General features: G+C 35.7%; 1 protein-coding gene across 2 annotated transcripts in view; it reads left to right on the top strand.

Moving 5' to 3' along the window:
* The window catches only part of SLC6A4 (solute carrier family 6 member 4), a 236,591-nt gene that overhangs the window by 137,808 nt on the left and 76,376 nt on the right, over positions 1-22,407 (top strand). For both annotated transcript variants that reach the window (XM_053706143.1, XM_053706142.1), the window contains exons 5-8: positions 5,340-5,478; positions 12,705-12,839; positions 15,864-15,967; positions 19,297-19,424. In XM_053706143.1, coding sequence (XP_053562118.1) covers positions 5,340-5,478; positions 12,705-12,839; positions 15,864-15,967; positions 19,297-19,424 — 506 coding nt within the window. The remainder of the gene's footprint in view (positions 1-5,339; positions 5,479-12,704; positions 12,840-15,863; positions 15,968-19,296; positions 19,425-22,407) is intronic.

The raw sequence follows: 22,407 nt of genomic DNA, 5'->3' as shown, positions 1-22,407 counted from the left end.
ACAAAACATGATCGATTCAAAACTGACAGCAATCATCAACAATCTAGATAAATTAATTACATTACTACCATAATATTACTAGTTATTTTTTCCCCAGACACTTAAAAAGATCACAATCCAGTCATAATTAGAAGTGACTGATGGAATTAATTCTGGTTCTCAAAATTATTGGGCTAAAATGAATATTTAAGTCCTCATATGGAGAGAAATTACAATTGCCTACAGGTAGTGCTTGTTTCTCATTATACCTGCCGTGACCAATAACACCAGCCACTGTGCAGATGGTAAAAATCTAAATGTTGCATTGAGTTACCTACCACTGGTATTCACATCATATAACATGGGTACCAGGGATATCCCTATATATTTGGAGTGCCTTCTCATCTCATCCAGACTATATATTGCACTACTCCTAACTGCAATAACTCTTTACCCTAAGAACTCTCTTTAACTCCTTACTCTCCTCAGACCTTTCACAGTGAAGTTAACCATAGTAGTTAAATTCATCACTGTCTAAACCAATCCCCTCACAATCATAATTTGCATCATAATCTCACTACACTTTATAACCAAGGGGCAGCATGCTTGGGTACCAGGCCAACACATTTACTCCAAGCAGTCAAAATGCTCCCATTTGTGATAACCAAATAACCACAGAGCCCACAAGATTCATAATGTGCCCTTTAAATACCTAAGTCTGAGTACTTAGAATGAAACATAAACAGAAGCCTCATGCAAATTATTAGTATCTTCTTCTGACAGTACAGGATTTACTAAAAGCAGAATGTGATTTGTGTGCTAAATATGAAAAAAAATATTTGTAAATGCAAACAGTGCAAAAAGACTCAATTGGATTTACTACAGGCGTTGGTTCCACAATGAAGGGTTCCGAATTGCTTTAACTCAGATATAAGATTTCGGAAAAATGTTGTAGTCTCTTTTATACCCTCCCTCACAATTTAACCATTTTCTTTTTTCAAAATACAGGTACAGTATTTATATTTATATTTATTTATCTCTACAGTGGAGGGTGCACTTAACAATGGTGCATCAATATTTTCAATTCATTTAATTTATGCTACCTAGAATTCTTAAAATCTTTTAAAATATTTAATATTCATGTAATTTATTAAATATTCTATGATTAACATCTAAATGGCCATTATCTGTTCTGTAGTTTGTACATTAGTCTGATTTAATTTGTGATTAGAAACATTACTATATCACCAATACTATCCTATTATTTATGAACGAAAATCAATTAAACCCCAAAATTTTCTTTCATGATTTGGATAGAACACACAATTCTAAACAACTTTCCAATTTACTTCCATTATCAAATTTGCTTTGTTCTCTTGTTATCCTTTGCTGAAGGAACAACATTGCACTACTGGCAGCAAGATGAACACATCTAGTCAACCAATCATAAAAGAAAAATGTGTGCAGGCACCAATTAGCAGCAGCTCCCACTAGTGTGGGATATGTGTGTATTCTTTTTCAACAGGGGATACCAAGAGAAGAGAATGAAGCACATTTGAAAATAGAAGTGAATGTAAAAGTGTCTTAAAATGACATGCTCAATCGGAATCAAGAAAGTTTAATTTTGGCTTTCCTATCCCTTTAACTATATTAGTGCTAGTGGAGCATCATCTGCAAAAATAAATAAAAATAATAATAATAAAAAAAAAATTTCCATGTGACAAACAAAAAAAACTATCTGCCTGATAATTGCATTATATCGTGATATATGTAACTATCCATCATACCCAGAACCCTGCATAAACTCTAAAGCTTAAATTAGTCTTTCCAACTTCTTTGAGGGAGCTCACAGTACTGACAATTTATCTTAGATAATCTCACCAGAGCTGAAAGCTTTAGCTCATCAGGCTCTGAAAGCATAAATTAATACCTATTGGATTAATAGATAAATGTTTTCCTGGAACCAGTGGCGTCACTAGGGAGTGCGGGCCGCACCAGGGTGACACCCTCCAGGGGGTGACACCACCAAAAAAAAAAAAAAAAAAGATTTTTTTTTTTAATTTTATTGAAATTCAAAGAAATACAATGTAGAGATGCATAGATATTTTTATTAGAGGGGCCAGCATTTGTGAACAATAGTGGGACTGGGGAAGTTGTAGACACTTCATTTTTTTTGCCCCTTGAGCCAGCGCTGCAATTTCCACAAATAGCTTTCCCGGCTGCTTTTGCTTGTTTGTACTTTGCTGCCTGCCTATCTGTGCTCACTGCTCAGTGACATGTGGAGCAGTGGAGTCACTCACTGCTGTGCTGTCTCTCTAAACGGGAACTGGGAAATCATGAGGGGGATGCCTGGCACCTGACCGAGTGCTTTTTTGTGTGTGTGTCTGAGTGCTTTTGTGTGTGTGTCTGAGTGTTTCTGTGTGTGTGCCTGAGTGTTTTTGTGTGTGTGTGTGTCTGAGTGCTTGTGTGTGTGTGTGTGTCTGAGTGTTTCTGTGTGTGTGCCTGAGTGTTTTTGTGTGTGTGTGTGTGTGTCTAAGTGTTTGTGTGTGTCTAAATGTTTGTGTGTGTGCCTGAGTGTTTTTGTGTGTGTGTGTGTGTGCGTAAGTGTTTGTGTGTGTGCCTGAGTGTTTTTGTGTGTGTGTGTGTGTGTGTCTAAGTGTTTGTGTGTGTGCCTGAGTGTTTTTGTGTGTGTGTGTCTAAGTGTTTGTGTGTGTGCCTGAGTGTTTTTGTGTGTGTGTGTCTAAGTGTTTGTGTGTGTGCCTGAGTGTTTTTGTGTGTGTGTGTATATGTTTCTAAGTGTGTCTGAGTGTATCGGAGTGTTTGTATGTGTGTGTGCCTGTGTTTTTCTGTTTGTGTGTGTCTGCTTTCTGGGGGGAGGGGGGGGTGACACCATAAGTTACCGCACCGGGTGACACCAACCCTAGTGACGCCACTTCCTGGAATTTATGTAATTAAACCATGTTTCAGAAAGTACCATGTGACATAAGGCATAAGACTTCTAATCATTTAGTGACAGCATCAACTTCAACATATATAATTAAATTAATTATTATTGACTATACATCTCAAGCTCCCTGGCAATATAGAATACTTTAATTAACTGGAAATCAAGTTGCCAAAAAGTGCCAATGACTTTCATATATTTATGTACTATAATTATTAATCTGTAATTCAACATCTTTGTATGATTCTAACAATTGTAATCACAGTATGTCTCTGGTTATGCATCTTATATGCTTAAATTTAATGTGTGATAAAATAATTAAAGGGACACTGAACCCAATTTTTTTTTCTTTCGTGATTCAGATAGAGTAGGAAATTTTAAGCATCTTTCTAATTTACTCCTATTATCACATTTTCTTCATTCTCTTGGTATCTTTATTTGAAATGCAAGAATGTAAGTTTAGATGCCGGCCCATTTTTGGTGAACAACCTGGGTTGTCCTTGCTGATTGGTGGAAAAATTAATCCACCAATAAAAAAGTGCTGTCCAGAGTTCTGCCTTCTTTTTCAAATAAAGATAGCAAGAGAACGAAGAAAATTTGCTAATAGGAGTAAATTAGAAAGTTGCTTAAAATTGCATGCTCTATCTGAATCACAAAAGAAAAAAAATTGGGTTCAGTGTCCATTTAATAAATAAAAAGTTTGCCTGTTTGTTTAAATCAGCATCACCATCAGCTAAGGGTGTACGAGTAAAGTTGGCAGAAATTGATAATTAAATGGTAGCATATATTTTTTTATGTTGCCAATTTTTTTGGTTGAAGAAAATAAAGTGTACTAAGGAATCGATAACTTTCACATACTGTATGTAATAGACATTTTATTTTACAAATCATCTTCATTCGCACAACAACTTTCTGCAAATCCGTGAATTCTATTTCTCATTTAAAGGGATATAAAACAGTCTGTTTGTGCCTGTGATTTCAGTCTCTTATAAAAAAAATGTTTAAAAATGGTCAGGTCCTTTCCCTCAAGGTTTTACCACCCTCTCACTTCTGTAGTAAATGTTGTAAGCCTTTTCACTACAGATAAAAATTATGGTTGGAAATGTATGGAAAAGTGTGTTGTATATATCTAATCACTTGTATCACTGGTGCATCTGGCTTGCAGCAGATTAATGAAACATTAAAGATTCATATTGAAAATTTGTCTTGTGATTCAAATGCCTAAAGCAAATGTAAGAACATATTATTAAAAAAAAAGTAGCTAGTCAGCAAAAAAAAACCAGCAGTACAATATAAGTAAAAATACTGGATACTTAACTGACATGGCATATAGCTGACAGGGCAATATGTCTGATCTGAGTATGCAGCTTACAGGATCCATGGGAAGTGGGGTCTGATTTGAGGTCTCACAATGAACACACCTACCTCTATACTTTGATCACCTGCTGGTATTTTTATTGCGGAGAGTCAGGAACCAGGACCCTACATGAGATACAAGTGCACAGGCTGATAAAGAAAATTCCCATAACTCTATTTGTGTATAGTCACACACCCCATAAGCATAAAGAACATTTTTTTTCTTTTAGCACATTAACATCAAACAAAAAAATGTAATACATAATACAATGCCCATGTTTAGACACAACAAAGGAAAAATAGCTTTAGTGTCCCTTTATGACTAATTTTGTTTTTGTAGGTTGACAAAACTGATCGTTCTTAATGAAATTAAAGATTTTTCTTATGCATTAAATAAATGATGGTCAACTTCCCAACACATGGGGGACACAGATTAATAGTTTAGAAGCCTTAAAGGGACATTCCAGACAAACTTGGAATCTCCATGAATACATTTCAGTTTTGAATAGAAACATTTTTGCAATATGCATATATTAGCAAAAAAAGCTTCTAATAAAAGCTATAGCTGTTTCAAAAGTGTTTTTAAGTATGCACCGGGCACCAGCATTTTAAATACAGCACTTGCTTAGAGAGCATAAGGTGCTTGTACCATCTGGTAATGACTCAATTTGTTAATTGCTGACATGATACAAGCCCCACTGGCGCTCTGAGCAACTGCAGTACTTAAAATGCTGGTGCACTGAGAATATCTAGCTATGCTTCACATGCATGTGCAGAGAAAAATGTTAACACCAAAATGGTGACAACTTTTGCTAGAAGCATTTTTGCCAATACATTTATACTGCAAATATGTTTCTATTCAAGATGTAATTAATCTATGTGCATTTTAATTTTTTGACTGGAATATCTCTTTAAGGGACGCATATAATGCTTCTCTTGTATGTAACAATAAGTAATCAAAATTATGTATTGGATCTAGACTGTCCCTTTAATATTGACTGCATAACTGAATTATATATAAGCTAACTTCAAATAACAATCACAACATCTTGTTTTTCAGCCGTCTTGTGCTGCAGATACATAAATCAAATGGGTTACAGGATCTTGGGGGAATCAGCTGGCAGCTCACACTTTGTCTACTCTTAATCTTCACTATAGTCTACTTCAGCATATGGAAAGGGGTGAAAACGTCAGGCAAGGTCAGTAAAAGATGATGCAGTATTTGTCTATGCACAATGTGTATGAATTAAAGATGAAAAGGACAGTGTTGTGTCATATGTATTCTGTAGGTTCAAAATGTTCTTTTTGTCTTCGGCACTCTGTTCGTGCTGTTGCTATTATGATGGAAATGAATATTGTACTTTAGATGGCCAATCATAACCAGTTGTTTCTCATGTACCCTTAATCCTAGGGATAAGGCTGAGATAAAATTTGCAGGTAAGGGAGAAAGGTGAGATTTAATGTGAGTGGTGGGAGGTTAAATGTTAGCTATGAGGGTGAGAGATTAAATATAAAGAGCCAGAATATGAATGGAGCGCTAACAGTTACACGCAAGCGATAAGGGGTTTATCATAGGTGCTTGCACATGTCAGGTTTTTCGCTCATAAAGTAAACATGATCGATTGAGCGCAATTGAAGTGAGTCGTGTTAACGCGAACTCAGAGTTCTGGTTCACAAAGCAAAACGGTGTAAAAACACATACAAATACATGTAGAAGTACAGTTACAATTATCTGATAACAATTATTAATACAAAACAACAAAAAATAAAAATTGTTTTTTCAAAAAAACATTGTAAGGGCTGAAAGATATGAGGTCTCATTTATATATATATATATATATATATATATATATATATATATATATATATATATATATATATATATATAAAGACAGGCAGAGGGTTTAACATAGAGATACAAACATACACAGGTCTAATGAGGTATATGTGTAGGTATGTATTTATATGTGTATATACTGTATGTATTTAAAGTCATGTAAAAATTCAAACACATAAATACATATGTACACATACATTATATATATATATATATATATATATATATATATATATATATATATATACACATACATAAGTGCATTGGAGCCCTTTGCAGTTAAGTAGATGAAAACATATTTATGCAATATTTTTTATTTAATAATGGTTTTAACTATGTATTTACTGTAAATATTTCACATTCCAATGTTATATATATATATATATATATATATATATACCTATATATTATTATGTATATATATATATATATATATATATATATATATATTGTACCAAAATACCATCAGATATATGTAAAAATATGTATGTTATAAATAAAAAGAACATATTCTGCAATGTGAAGAACATTGAAATGTGAAATATTCATATTTTTGTATCGGATAAACGCACTTGAGAATATAAAATCGTGTCTGCACGCGAGTAGGGTGTTAGTTTTTCCCCTACTTTTTTTGCTCTATTGACTTCTATGGTGGAAAACACTATCGTGCGTGTAATATTGTACAAGAGCAAAAGAGCGAAAACAGTTAATTTTCAACTTGTAATACGAGCGTAACCCGACACTCAAAAAGCTTACTTTGTAGCGCAGTGAACGCTTCACTTGTATTCTGGCCCAAAATGGGGGAGATCTATGATAGAATAGATGAAGACCTGGTCAGAAAAAGTGTGATTATGAGAGACATATGCAGTTAGGCAATGCTTTAGGATGGGCAGTGCTGAAATCAGCGGGAGTCTCCTGCTAGAAAAAATTGCCTTAAAGGGACAGTCGACTCGTGTCGATGCACTGAGATAAGAGGCAGCCTTTAAGGGAATGTACGTTATGAAAAGCAGAATGGTAAAAACTTATAGGGGGATATTTATCAAAGCATCAACTATGTTGCATTCGCGGATGTCAATACGCTCGCCAAACATCGCAGCCGCGGATCTGAATACGATCTCCTTATTTATCAAAAAAGCCGTCAAAAACACGCGGGTCAAGTAAGTGAAGTACGGTGCGAAGGGCATCGGACTGGCACGCGCGTCAAGTACGGTGCGAAGAGCATCGGACAAGTGTTAACTAACAGTCATCGATGTCGTGGCTATTCGGGTTTTTACCAACTTTATTTATACCATTTCATTACTGTCCACGAACAAGCACATTTCTCTTTAGCACATTATTGTATATAGTGTAAATGTATTCTTTTTCTGAGCAGGACTAATTGCGAATATAGCAAGTAGCGACATATTTGGTGCAAAGTGGACAGTGAATTATTAGAATTCTTTTTAAGATTGGACATACATATTTTAGTATGTATATACACACACACACATATATATATATATATATATATATATATATATATATATATATATATATATACACAATGCCTTGCAAAAAGTATTCACCCCCTTGGCATTTTTTTGTGTTTTGTTGCCTCACAACCTGGAATTAACATGGATTGTTTGAGGATTTGCATCATTTAATTTACAGAACATGCCCACAACTTTGAAGATGTTTTTTTTTATTATTGTGAAGCAAACAACAAATAGGACAAAATAACAGAAAAAGTCAATGTGCATAACTATTCACCCCCTAAAGTCGTTACTTTGTAGAGCCACCTTTTGCGGCAATCACACCTCCAAGTTGCTTTAGATAAGTCTCTATGAGCTTGCCACATCTTACCACTGGGATTTTTGCCCATTCCTCCTTGCAAAACTGCTCCAGCTCTTTCAAGTTAGATGGTTTGCGCTTGTGAACAGCAATCTTTAAGTCTGACCACAGATTTTCTATTGGATTGAGGTCTGGGCTTTGACTAGGCCATTCCAACACATTTACATGTTTCCCCTTAAACCACTCAAGTGTTGCTTTAGCAGTGTGTTTGGGGTCATTGTCCTGCTGGAAGGTGAACCTCCGCCCTAGCCTCACGCACAGAGTGGTACAGGTTTTGCTCAAGAATATCCCTGTATTTAGCACCATCCATCTTTCCCTCAACTCTGACCAGTTTTCCAGTCTTGGCTGCTGAAAAACATCCCCACAGCATGATGCTGCCACCACCATGTTTCACTGTGGGGATGGTGTTCTTTGGGTGATTTGATGTGTTGGGTTTGCGCCAGACATAGCATTTTCTTTGATGGCCGAAAAGTTAAATTTTAGTCTCATCAGACCAGAGCACTTTCCTCCATACATTTTGGGAGTCTCCCACATGCTTTTTCGCAAACTCAAAACGTGCCATTTTGTTTTTTGCTGAAAGTAATGGCTTTCTTCTGGCCACTCTGATAAAGCCCAACTCTATGGAGCATACGGCTTATTGTCGTCCTATGTACTGATACTCCAGTCTCTGCCGTGGAGCTCCTCCGGGGGTTACCCTAGGTCTCAGTGCTGTCTCTCTGATTAATGCCCTCCTTGCCCCGTCCGTGAGTTTTGGTGGGCGGCCGTCTCTTGGCAGGTTTGCTGTTGTGCCATGTTCTTTCCATTTGGTTATGATAGATTTGATGGTGCTCCTGGGGATCATCAAAGATTTGGATATTTTTTTATAACCTAACCCTGACTTGTACTTCTCAACAACATTGTCCCTTACTTGTTTGGAGAGTTCCTTGGTCTTCATGGCAGTGTTTGTTTAGTGGTGCCTCTTGCTTAGGTGTTGCAACCTCTGGGGCCTTTCAAAAAAGGTGTGTATATGTAATGACAGATCATGTGACACTTAGATTGCACACAGGTGGACATCATTTCACTAATTATGTGACTTCTGAAGGTAATTGGTTGCACCAGAGCTTTTTATGGGCTTCATAACAAAGGGGGTTAATACATATGCACATGCTAATTTTCTGTTTTCTATTTCTAAAAAATAGTTTTATATAAATATTTTTCTCATTTTACTTCACCAACTTAGACTATTGTGTTCTGATCCATCACATAAAATTCAGATTAATAAAACATTGAATTTAAGGCTGTAATGTAACAAAATAGGTAAAAAAAAGTCAACGCATTGTATATATATATATATATATATATATATATATATGTGTGTGTGTGTGTGTGTGTGTGTGTGTGTGTGTATTATGTCAGAAATCTTTTGAAAATATATTCACATGTCCCTAAGTTCCTTTTTTGGTTCTAAACAATGTTGTCTGTCATATCTCTGTGTTTATTTATACCACTAAATGTATATATTGTAAATGTATTATTATTCTGAGCAGGAATACTTTCAAATGTAACATGTAATCAGAGTATCATTTGTATTTATTTGCAATCTATGGATATTTTAACGGGATAGGAAAGTAAAAATGTAAGTTGCACTACTGGGAGCTAGCTGCTAATTGGTGACTGCACACATTTGTCTCTTGTGATTGGCTAAATAGATGTGTTTGACTAGCTGACAGTAGTGCAATGCTGTTCCTTCAGCAAAGGATAACAAGAAAATGAAGCAAATTTGAAAATAGAAGTAAATTGGAAAGTTGTTTAAAATTGTATGTTCTATCCAAATCATGAAAGAATATTTTGGGGTTTCCTATCCCTTTAAGAGCTGGGCCAGGTTTCTCTTTGCACCTGTCTAACCCCTCCTGATTGCAATCTATTTTTAAAAACACCCCTTCACAGGTGCTATAAAATGGGCTGGCATATAAGATGACATTTCTTACTGAAAAAGAATTTCAAGAGAAGGAAGAAATACACTGAAAATAGCATGACAGTAAAGAGGTGATTTTAATTTCTGCTGTATCTGATTCATGACAGTTTAAAGTTAGGGGGCTATCCCTTTGAGCTATCAGGTTAAGATTCTTTGAATCAAACATCAATTCGAATTTTAAAATCCTTGTCTAAAATATTACACTGTGTGTCCTAATGTCAGCATCAATGTTTATCTTTAATACTAATGTCACATATACATACTTTCAAAGTATAATACACAATGTATAATACACAATGTAACAAATGGCATTTACAAGTTCTGATGAGTGATCAATGACACAAGTATCGAGCAATTTGATTCGTTAGTGATAGTTTATAATGTGTATTTGAATCAGATTGGCTGATGCCATAAATCATGTGATTATGCATATTCCAATCAAAAGTGGTGGAAAAATTCACTATGGTGGAAAAATTCACTAGTGTGTGGGTTGTTTAGGAGTTTGTGTCATAATTGGTGTGAAAAGTGTTGAGTCAAAATTGGTGCGAAGTGGAGGGTGTGACTTGTATTACATGGCTTAAACATGGTGCACATAGATTTTTCACAAAAAATAAAAAGGAAGTTAGCTATATTATGTTGTGTATTTCATTTTTATCTCTATATCCTTAAGTGCGACAAGTTTGGGGCAAAACTTTTCAACAAATTTGTAGAAATATTGTCCCCTTGCTTTGTAATGAGAGACAAATTTGTAGCATAATCCATAAGTAGTAATGTATTTTTCATTTTTATCTCTATATCTACTAGTGCACCAAATGTGGAGCAATAATATTGTTTGATTTAGAAAGGGTATACAATTTTAATAGAGTTTCTAATTTACTTTTATTATGTAATATACTTCATTCTCTTGCAGCATCGAACATAAGATTTCTGTATTTTCAGACTCCCATTGAGTTCTATTGCATCCGCAACCTGAAGGGTGGCGGATTGAAAACCAGGTACGCTGAGTCGGAAAAGACGCGAGCGTAACTGTAGAAATTTTGATAACTTAATGAGAGCTTCAAATAGTGTCGAATAGAAGGGCAAATGAACATGATTCAGCTCGAATTCCATGGGTTTTCGACTCGCATCGTTCTGCGTCGTATTGAGATTGCAGGATTGTATGTTACGTCACAAATTTCAACATTTGCCGATCTTGATGCTTTGATAACTACAGCGGATCAATCTTGCAACAATTCAAGCATATTTTCGGTTGACGCTTTGATAAATATCCCCCATAGAAACAGTGCCCATGCAAATAGGTGTTAAAACCTGCTGTAAAATGCAAATTTACATTATGCTTTACTAATTGTCCTTACATTATGGGGAAAAATCATATTCAATGTAATTGGTATAAAAGGTACACAGTAAGTTACAAAACCAAAGTCAAAATCGTAATTAAGCTGTTAAAAATGTAAAAGTTTCTATATTTGTGTTGAGAAATGTGTCTCATAAACTTGCCGAGAGGGCTGAACAGGGACGTTTCTTGGGAGTTTAAGAAGTTTCCTCACACTTTGTACCAGAATTATTTAAGCGTCTTACTTCTGTAGGTCTCGCAGTTTAATCTCGAAAAATGTAGTCTGCCAAGTTTGTTTGAAAATACGTATTGCGCAGGAAAAAGAAGTTTGCGAAAGCAGAAACTAATGCAAGGTAAATTATGCTGAAAATAGCGTAATTTGATTTGTATGTGTTTAAAAAAAGTTCCTATCAGCACTGGGTGTTTCCTGCTACAATCGCTCTCCCCTGCATTAATCTGTTAATCTGCATTATAGTAAGGGTTAGATTTATCAAAGCTAAGGCGTACCGGGGCACGTATATGCGCCTCTGTACGCCTCAGCTCGCCTGTGGCGGTGCGAAATTACCCGCAGGTAATCAACATTGCACACGAGCGCAATTTTGCGCTCGCGTGCAATCCCGCCCCCTGCCCGTGCACAGCCAATCACGCGCGGGCAGGAGCTGTCAATCTCCTCGGTCGGACTCAACCGCGGAGATTGAATGGTGGCGAAGAGTTTAGAGAAGCAGTGGTCTGGTGACCGCTGCTTGATAAATTACGGCGAGCAAGTTCTTGTGAGAACTTGCAGCTGTAGGGGCTTGATAAATCGAGCCCTAAGTGTTATTACTTCCTTTGAAAGAAGCTTGTAACTTGTAGGGAATTTCTCTTCTTTGAACATTCAGTGAGATCTGCCCAGGTGAGGGTTGGTGTGACATTTTTCTGCCATTTTAGATAATTGGGCCCTAATTAAAGAATTCTGTCCTCTTTCTAGGGAAGACTGGACTTTCTTAGTTATGTTTCCATTGTCTTTTGCAAATAAATTCTTATAAAGGATGATTTAATCATGGATTGGTAAAACATTAATATATTTTGTAAATCACCCTAAAGGTCTAGATTTGAATAGACATGTTTCAAATATTTTCTCCTGTTTGGAACATCCTTTATTAACAGGAAATACGTTGTCCACTCTGTACATTTATATTACAATTACAACAAAACTATGGCACATTTTCTGTAGCCTAGGAGAGGAGCAATGATTAAATGTGAGGGTTATATTATTGTAAAAAGTGTCAGCTATTCTATAAATTCCCTTTATAAAGATACATAATAACCTTTAATATTCTTTAAAAAGGAAATATTTGCATTTATTTTTTGTTAGGTCATTTCAAAATGTTATATCTTGCTTTCACATCTATAAATTAATTGTTCTACTGGATTAGCTTGAATGTTGTTTTGTCAGGACAGTAATAACCCCCTTTTATTTGTTGCCTTGCAGGTGGTATGGGTAACGGCTACATTTCCATACATTGTACTTACACTTCTGTTAATACGAGGTGCTACACTCCCAGGGGCATGGAGAGGGGTTATTTTCTACCTAAAACCTGATTGGCAGAAACTGCTGACCACTGAGGTAAGATATTGGGCTAGCTGAAAAACACTTGATGGCAAATGTAATATTTCTTTGTGCAATGGGATAATTGTCCTAAACACGAAATTAGAGCTGTGAGAAATTTGTCCATAATAGTAAAAACCATGAGTGTTTCAGTGTGACTGTATGGGGAAGTTATTAAGTTTAAGAGATTTAAAGGGACATTAAACAGTAAATACATGGCATGCGCCTCCATCTAATTACGGGCACTGCCATTTCTGAAGAAGAGTTGCTGCTTATGTGTAAACATGTTAGCTCTGGAAGGCGGTGAATGCGAGATTTTATTGTGGTTCACTTGACTAGAGGTAGGCAGAGGGTTAACCTCAATACTATGCAAATAAAATGTATTTAGGGTTAAATGTCCTAGTAATAAAACAAAGATCAATTGGTCTCAGTTTAATAGGGCTGTAGATTCAGAAGTAATTAACAGAAACACTTCTATATGGAAAGTGTTGTTGAATTATGGAATCGACTTGCAGCAGAGACAGTAAAGACAAATAATTTAAGGAAAATTAAGTAGGCCTGAGAATCCTACAGTGTACACTTTAGAAGGAAATATGTGCAGAAGCAATGGGTCTTCTGGTTCTTACCTGCAGGTGAAATATATGTTCCTGTGTATGTTTCTGTTTGCCAATCCAAGACAATTAAATTAGGTTACTATGTAATGACATTTCTTGCATCTTCTGGCATATCCATACCGTAGGGGAGCTACTCAATAGAGGACCCTGGTTCAAAACATTTTTTGCCCCTCAAATGTAACTCAGAAGTAAGCAATAGAAATAATTTACATACTGCTTTGTATAATTTTTTTAGGATATAGATGGACCTGTAACCTGCACTAATAAAATGCTACACTGCATTAGGATTGTGCATATTCTGCACACACCTATGTATAGACTGGCTTCTATGCCCCCTCCCCACCTCCGCCACTGCACTTGCTGCACCAATGGTAGTTCCACCCCTGTAGCCTTATAATGTTCCTTTTTTTTAATAAAGTTTATTTTGCCCACTGGTTGTTTTCTGCATAGAACTTGTTAGCGCATTTGTGTGTAGTTGTGATCTTCATGTTAAATAATCTGTTTGTTTCCAAGAGTAAGGGTATTTATTTTCTATCTCAACAATAGGTACATTTTCTTATCCTTTTAGAAGCTGGGAATTTATTGGCCATTGTTACAACATTAATATGCACTATAACAAACATTTGTTTATACCAGAAAAGAGCAGAGAAAAAATGTTTTATGTATGGACTGTAAATAGCTCCAGACTGTTGTGCTGATTATCTTATACACCTTATCTAATAGAATATTCACTGTTAAACTCAGTTTAAATATCCCCACATTTTCAAGCCACTCATTAAATGTATTTATGTAAATGTTATGTTTTTGAGGTACATGTGTTAAATGTTTTATTGCTCGCTATATTGCTTTCTTCAATTCTATCCATGAAAATGTCTTAGTGCTACTCTTAAACCTGTGAATTTGTCTCAATCCTCTGTGACAGCCAAGATAGCCTATGTCTATCATGCTACAAACTACTGTCTATCATTTCCAGTATAAATGTGTGCATGAAATATATTTTAAAGGGATACTAAACCTACATTTTTTTCTTTAATGATTCGGATAGAGCATGCGTGTTTAAGCAACTTTCTAATTCACTCCTATTATCAATTTTTCTTCGTTATCTTTGTATCTTTATTTGAAAAAAGCAGAAATGAAAGCTTTGGAGCCGGCCCTTTTTTGTTTCAGAACCCTAGATTGTGCTTCCTGATTGGTGGCTACATTTAGCCACTAATCAGCAAGCGCTACCCAGGTGCTGAACCCAAAGCTTTCATTCCTGCTTTTCAAATAAAGATTTCAAAAGAAAGAATAAAAATTGCTAATAGGTGTAAATTAGAAAGTTGCTTAAAATTGCATACTCTATCTGAATCATGAAGAAAAAAAAATTGGGTTTAGTATCCCTTTAAGCTAAAGATTTTTACATAATTTTAGTTTATGTTCAGCATTATTGAAAATGTTATCATTTACATATTTAAATACTATAAAAATAGACTACAGTGAATATGAGAGAGAAGAGAAACTCTCCACCATCTGTGCAGATCTGTTTAAACTGATTTCTTTGGCGCACAATGTTTTCACTGCAGCTAGGGATTCTGGTCAAGGAAATGCAAATCAGGTTAACAAGTTAATATGTTTTACCTTCTTCATCTATTTTATACATGCCCTTATGCATATGCAGTGTTGGTCAAGACAGATTTTATAATATAGCAATTATACAAAGTGTAGTGCTAGAAAAATCCATTCATGGATAGCTGTTTCGTCTTGGGACTAATAAGCAATAGGTTTGGTTCTGGTTACTCTAATTTATTTCATATAGTTTTGATGGGATCTATGTATAACGTAGATAAAGAAATTAATTTAGATATAACATCCAGTACAATGTACCAAAGATCCAAAGACTGTGATTGGCTGTTCCTTCCTGTGGCTAAAATGGGACAGTCTTCTTGTTATCTGATTGGATGATGCAGTGCAGTGCAGTCCCTTATATGAGGTAGTTTACAAATTTTTATTTAGACCAGGGTTTCCTTCTACAGTGCTCAGGACCCACTAGCAGGCATGATAATTAGACCAGCTCGTTATGTCACCTCTGCTATACTTCAGACATCCTCAGGACAGGAATTGGGAAATGCTTATTTAGATAGTTGCGTCATTTGTAGTTCTTGTCAAACAATTTGAACATTTTTACCATTTTTCTTTAATTCTTTATGCTTATTTTTACTTTTTAAAACAAGTTAAAATATATATATCTATGTATATGTGTGTGTATGTATGTGTATATATACAGTATATATATATATATATATATATATATATATATCTTGTTTTAATTTGAGTAAAGCCCATTACATGAATACTAGGCTCCTGCAGTGTTGTTTTAATTGCATTGCTATATACTTGTTTATGTTTCAGCTGCTATTATGTGCTTATAATTTTTACTTTCCCATTTTAGGTCTGGGTTGATGCTGCTGCACAGATATTTTTCTCACTGGGCCCAGGCTTTGGAGTCCTTTTAGCCTTTGCTAGCTACAATAAATTTCACAACAACTGCTACCAGTTAGTATCACAGTTTTTTCCCCTTTTTGGCACTTTGCATTTACATGAAAATAGGTTTTCTAACTATTAAAGGGACATTAAACTCAAAATATAATTAATCATAAAGTATTTAATTATGACTATTGAATTAGCTTTGCAATTTACTCCACTACACCCCGAGAGGCTGAAATGCATTATGTGGAGAATTAGAGACATGACTCTCCTATATGTCGTTCAGTGAGTGCTTGAAATATGCAATTATCTGTCCCTGGACTGCAAAGCAATGCAAAGTTTGCCAACCAAGGGCCAGGTTACGAGTGGAGCACAAATTAACTCTTCAGCTCGAAAGTTAATTTCGCTAGAAGTAAACATTTTGTGCTTGTCGGGTTGCGCTCATATTACGAGTTGAAAGTAAACTGTTTTCGCTCTTGTGCTAACCCAACAAGCGCAAAAAGGCAAAGTTAGAATATTGCGTGTGAATTCATGTATTCCTCCATAGAAGTCAATGGAGAGAAAAAAAACCACCACACTCTCGCACAGACCTGATCACATATTCTCATTTGCGCTAACCCAACATGAAAATATTAATATTTCACATTTCAATGTTCTTCAAATAACAGAATATGTTCTATTTATTCATGAATAAATGTTTCTACATATATTTATGAATAAATACAAAATATGTTATTTGTATCTCTAAATAAATATTCCTATATATATCTGTATATATCTATACCTATATATAACCAACTATATACAGTATAGATATAGCTATATACAGATATATATAGGAATATCTATTTAGAAATACAAATAACATATTCTACTATGTGCAGAACATTGGAATGTCAAACATTGACACTAAATACTTCAAACCTTTATTAAATATGAATATTTCATAAATATGTTTTTTCATGTTTTAATCTACTTAACTGCAAAGGGCTCAAATGCACTTGTATATATGTCTTTTCATATGTATTTATGTGTTTATATGTCTGTAAATACATATATACGCATATAAATGCATATGTACACATATAGACATATCTACATACATACATATACAATGTATATGTATGTATCTCAATGTTTAAGTCCTATGCCTACCTTTTTTTTCTAACACCTGAGACCTCATATCTTTAAGCCTTTATAACGTTTTGTGCAATACTTTTTTCAATCATTTTTATTAGATAGTGTAAGTGTACTTTGTAATGTATTTTTGATGTGTTTTGTGCAACTTTTATGTTTTGCAAAACAGTTAACCAGAGCTCTGAGGTTGCGTAATCATTTTAGCGTAAATTGCATTTGCGTTTAATCGCTCGCATTTACTTTCAAATTGTAATACCAGTGGTAAGCCTGACAAGCACAAACCCCTGCGATAAACCCCTTATCTCACGGGCGCAAACGTTTACGCTCCTCTTGTAATCTGGCCCTAAATGTAAGCTTTAAATGCTTTTACATAATTTATTTTCTATGTAGATAATTTGAATTTGTAAAAATAACTGTAATGTCCCTTTAAGTTGTATTGTTAACTAATATAGTTATACATTATAGCTTAACTGTAGAAATGATAACAAATGTTATTAAAAAATATGTTGGTCTTTTTTTGCATTTCAACATGGGAGCCATCTTATTTCAGCAGACATGTTGGGAAACACTCCAAGCAATCAGAATGTCCCTTGTTAAATGCACTGGATCAGGTTTAGTGGGGTTTTCAAATTGTAAACACTTTATAAATGCATTAATGGCACAAAAACCTATTTCTTGTGTAGGGCTTTATACCTACTTAAAATAAAAAAATTGTTTTGCCTGTTTCAAGTGACTTGTGCACAGCTTATTGACAGGGGCCGAATTATCAAGCTCCGAACGGAGGATGATGCCCCTGTTTCCGCGCGAGCGTTCAGGCTCACCGGAAACAGCAGTTATGAAGCAGCGGTCTAAAGACCGCTGCTCCATAACTTGTCCGCTGCCTCTGAGGCTGCGATCTTCAATCCGCCCAATCCTATACAATCGGACTGATTGACACCCCCTGCTAGCAGCCGATTGGCCACAAATCTGCAGGGGGCAGAATTGCACAAGCAGTTCACAAGAACTGTTAGTGCAATGAAAAATGCCGACTGCGTATGCAGTTTCATGCTTTACTTTCACAAGCAAGTTTCCACAACATTTGTGGACGAAAAATATTTGCAGGAAATTTGATTGTGATAGGCTTGTTTATGAACAAGAGAAACTCAAGACAAAAAAATAAGTTGTTTCTAGAAACATTTTATTTGGCTTCAGGAAGAAGAAAAAATTAAATCTAAGTGAAACCTCCAAACACTACATCTGTTATGTAATTTAAGTTGCACTGATTTTTTATTTAGACCCCACAGGAGCTGTCAATCCTGAACTCTTTATTATTAGCTATTTTCTTTAGAAACAAATTAGAATCTCAGCCATGTGTGTGTGCGCTTGATATGTTCCCAGAGAAGTGCTTGATATGTATGTAGTATAATTTTCAATGTGTTAAAATAAAATACAGCCACAATATTTAGGCTATTGCCATATTGTTATTAATTGCCGCCATAATCACATGGTATTATAACATTCATTATTTGTTAGCTTTGGATATGTTATACTTTAATAGAGTTTTTTTCCTTCGTACATATATCTAAAGGGTCATTCTTATGAAAAAATAAATGCTCGTGCTGATTGGGCTCAGCAACAGTTCCTGCTTGGGACCAGCAGTGCTCAGTGGCTCCTGAGCAGTACTTAAACTATGTGGGGTTAAAAAATATAGCCGCCCCCCCCCCCCATTTATCTTAGTCTGAAAAGATAGGGTTCTTGTCCGAAACCTTGTCCACCCAGCATTGTACAGTCGAGCCCCCTGCACTTGTGCAACCAATTGTGCAAGAGCACAGCTTGTCAATCAATGATTTAATTCTGTCTGGCTGAGAGGCTAAATACTAACGCTCCCCAACCGAAGCTGCACCTGCAACTTCATAAATAGGGCCCATAGCATTGCAGGGTTGCTAGTGTTAAAATGACTCACTCTAACACATAAGAGCATGTAATTTCATTTTCATTAAAATTGCCTTTCAATATTTTGTATGCAGTAATTTTGCCTGTAAGTTCTAGCGTTTTTTATTCTTAGGACCGCTTTTTGCTATCTGTGTGAGCTATATGTAATAAAAGTGTATCCGGGACATACTAACTAATAGCTGGACCCATATACTACTTTTTATCACAATCATTCTGTGGTCAGTATTTACAAAATGCATTCTTAACAAGTATTTCATTCAAGCAACCTTTTTTATTCTATAATTCTATTGTAGCCTAAAATTCTTATTTTAGTTTTATATCTTTCACAGGGATGCAATGATCACAAGTACAGTTAACTGTATGACTAGTTTTATGTCCGGCTTTGTGATTTTCACTGTGTTGGGTTACATGGCAGAAAAGAGAAATTTGGATGTTTCTGAAGTAGCCAAAGATACTGGTAAGTATGGTGCCCAGGGATATCACTATGCTTATTTGTCTGTGTATCAGCCGTTTACAAAAGATAGACCTGCATCTATTATTAGATCTAAATTAAGATCTCTAGATTTCTCTGTGATCCACCTGCTTCTCCACAAGTAGTGGTTATAATATGATATAAATATGTAAATATGCTTTTCACAAGTATATTCTTTACCACCGTTTTTTGCCAGGACAATATAGGTGTTTTTTTTGTGAGTAAATGCTGGTTTTGCACAATCACATTGCAACTTTCAACTTCCCTGTGTAGATAAGTAGATCCCATAGTCCAGTGTTTCTCAGTTCCAGCCTTGAGGGCACACTAACAGGCCAGATTTTTAAAACATCTGAAGTAGAGCATTTGTGAAATATTAAGCTGATCAGGAACCATGGTTACTAACCTACTCTCGAGCAAAGTAATTTTGAAAATCTGGACAGTTAGTGTGCCCTGAGAAACACTGCCATAGACAGTCTTCACAGACCTCTAGACCCTGCTCACTCACTAAAATGTGTGCTCCCCAGATCTAGATCACTGGTTTTCAAACTTGTCATCAGGCCTCCCCAACAGGCCAGATTTTCAGGATTACCTTGTGTAAAGTAACTGTGTTTACTAATCATCTGATTATTTCACCTGTGCTTCAGTTCAGATACAATCTGGCCTGTCAGGAGGTCTGAGGACAGGTTTAAAAACCAGTGATCTACATGAATGTATATGTGTGGCATATTACTATGCATTTAACATTTAAACACTCCTGGGAAATTCTGAAGTATGCATGACAACATTTTTACTAAGATCATATGTGGAGGGAGATAGGTAGACATGATGAATGAGAATGGGGACATGGCATTTAGCATGCGATAATAAAAAAATCATAGTGGAAAGAAGAGATTACAAAATATTTTGAGACGAGGCAAGATTGAGAAGACATAGGGAGAATGATTAAATAATATGGAAATGGGGCTAAATAGGGGTACAATATTTTTTAGGACTTATAAACAATAAGCAATATTCTGAAACAGTTTCAAACTCAAGATAGAAATAATTTAAGTTTGGTGTTAGAGATATAGTCAGGGTAAAATGATGTAAAGTCTGGGTTTATAATTGTTCATGGAAAATATCAGGGGAAGAAACAGAGACAGGTGGAAGACATGTAGGCCTGAGCGAGGAAGTAGCAGTGTTTCTCAACCTTTTTGTAGCAAGTACCCCTGTAGACATTCATTTGATTTCTATGTACCCCAACTGTAGCACAAATATTATTGATCTTTTCCCTGAGCAAAAATGGAAATCATGTGTATGACTTAATTTCACAAGCTGATATCAGATATATTAATGAAGTAAATATATAGGAATCTGATATTTGTTTTATGTTTTCTGGAATTTAATATGTGGTAATATTACCACAAAGTATAATAAACACATAAAACATAGATATACTGTATAGTCCATTGCTATAAATAATTAGATGCAATTTACTGAGCTTCTTACATTAAAACAGAGGAAAATAAACTATTTACTGCATGGTGATGAAAGTAATATTTATGGTACCATCTTTCTATTTTAATAACAATTTCATGCACAGTTTATCTGTCTCATTTTACTGTGGCAGACTTCAGTATGATGCATTTTACCTATTCCACAGTGGCACATTTATCTGCCACTTGTCTTTGTGACACTTGGTCACAGTAATACACTTTCTCTGTTCATATCAGTAAAGCTCAACTCCAGCTCTCATACGTCACTAACAAGCCAGATCTAAGGTTTTACTAATTTGAAATGAATCAGTAGTTGAACAGTTGTACCACCTAGGCACAGAAATACTCACACTCTGTCTTGTTAGGAGTGCTCAGGGGGAGAAATAAGAAACACAGCTTTATTTGATATGTCAGGGAAACAAAATAATGAAGGCCAATCCCTGGAGTACCCCTTGCCAATGCCCCACAGGTACCACAGGTTGTGAAACTAGGCAGTAGTATATGACAGAGGTGGGTGAATGGACAAAGCCATGTTCAGGAAGAAATTAATGAAGTCAGGTGGTGAGATTGTGTGAGACAGATAGCAAAAGAGAGAGTTAGAAACCAGGGGCTAAGAGATAGGGCCATAGTGACATAGACGTGACTTAAAGTCACACCACCTTTGCTTTGGTGTAAAAAAACATAATTTATGCTTACCTGATAAATTTATTTCTCTTGTAGTGAATCCAGTCCACGGATCATCCATTACTTATGGGATATTAACTCCTCCCCAACAGGAAGTGCAAGAGGATTCACCCAGCAGAGCTGCTATATAGCTCCTCCCCTAACTGCCATTACCAGTCATTCGACCGAAAACATGCAGAGAAAGGAAAACCATAGGGTGCAGTGGTGACTGTAGTTTAATGGAAAAATTACCTGCCTTAAAGTGACAGGGCGGGCCGTGGACTGGATACACTACAAGAGAAATAAATTTATCAGGTAAGCATAAATTATGTTTTCTCTTGTTAAGTGTATCCAGTCCACGGATCATCCATTACTTATGGGATACCAATACCAAAGCTAAAGTACACGGATGACGGGAGGGACAGGCAGGCTCTTTATACGGAAGGAACCACTGCCTGAAGAACCTTTCTCCCAAAAACAGCCTCCGAAGAAGCAAAAGTGTCAAATTTGTAAAATTTGGAAAAAGTATGAAGAGAAGACCAAGTTGCAGCCTTGCAAATCTGTTCAACTGAAGCCTCATTCTTAAAGGCCCAAGTGGAAGCCACAGCTCTAGTAGAATGTGCTGTAATTCTTTCAGGAGGCTGCTGTCCAGCAGTCTCATAGGCTAACCGTATTATGCTACGAAGCCAAAAGGAGAGAGAGGTAGCCGAAGCTTTTTGACCTCTCCTCTGACCAGAATAAACGACAAACAGGGAAGACGTTTGTCGAAAATCCTTAGTTGCCTGTAGATACAATTTCAGGGCACGGACTACATCTAGATTGTGTAGCAG

This window comes from Bombina bombina, chromosome 3 (genome assembly GCF_027579735.1).
Source record: "Bombina bombina isolate aBomBom1 chromosome 3, aBomBom1.pri, whole genome shotgun sequence".
In the NCBI taxonomy this organism is placed as follows: domain Eukaryota; kingdom Metazoa; phylum Chordata; class Amphibia; order Anura; family Bombinatoridae; genus Bombina; species Bombina bombina.
Note: the sequence above shows the minus strand (reverse complement) of the source record. Positions and strands in the feature narration are given on the sequence as shown.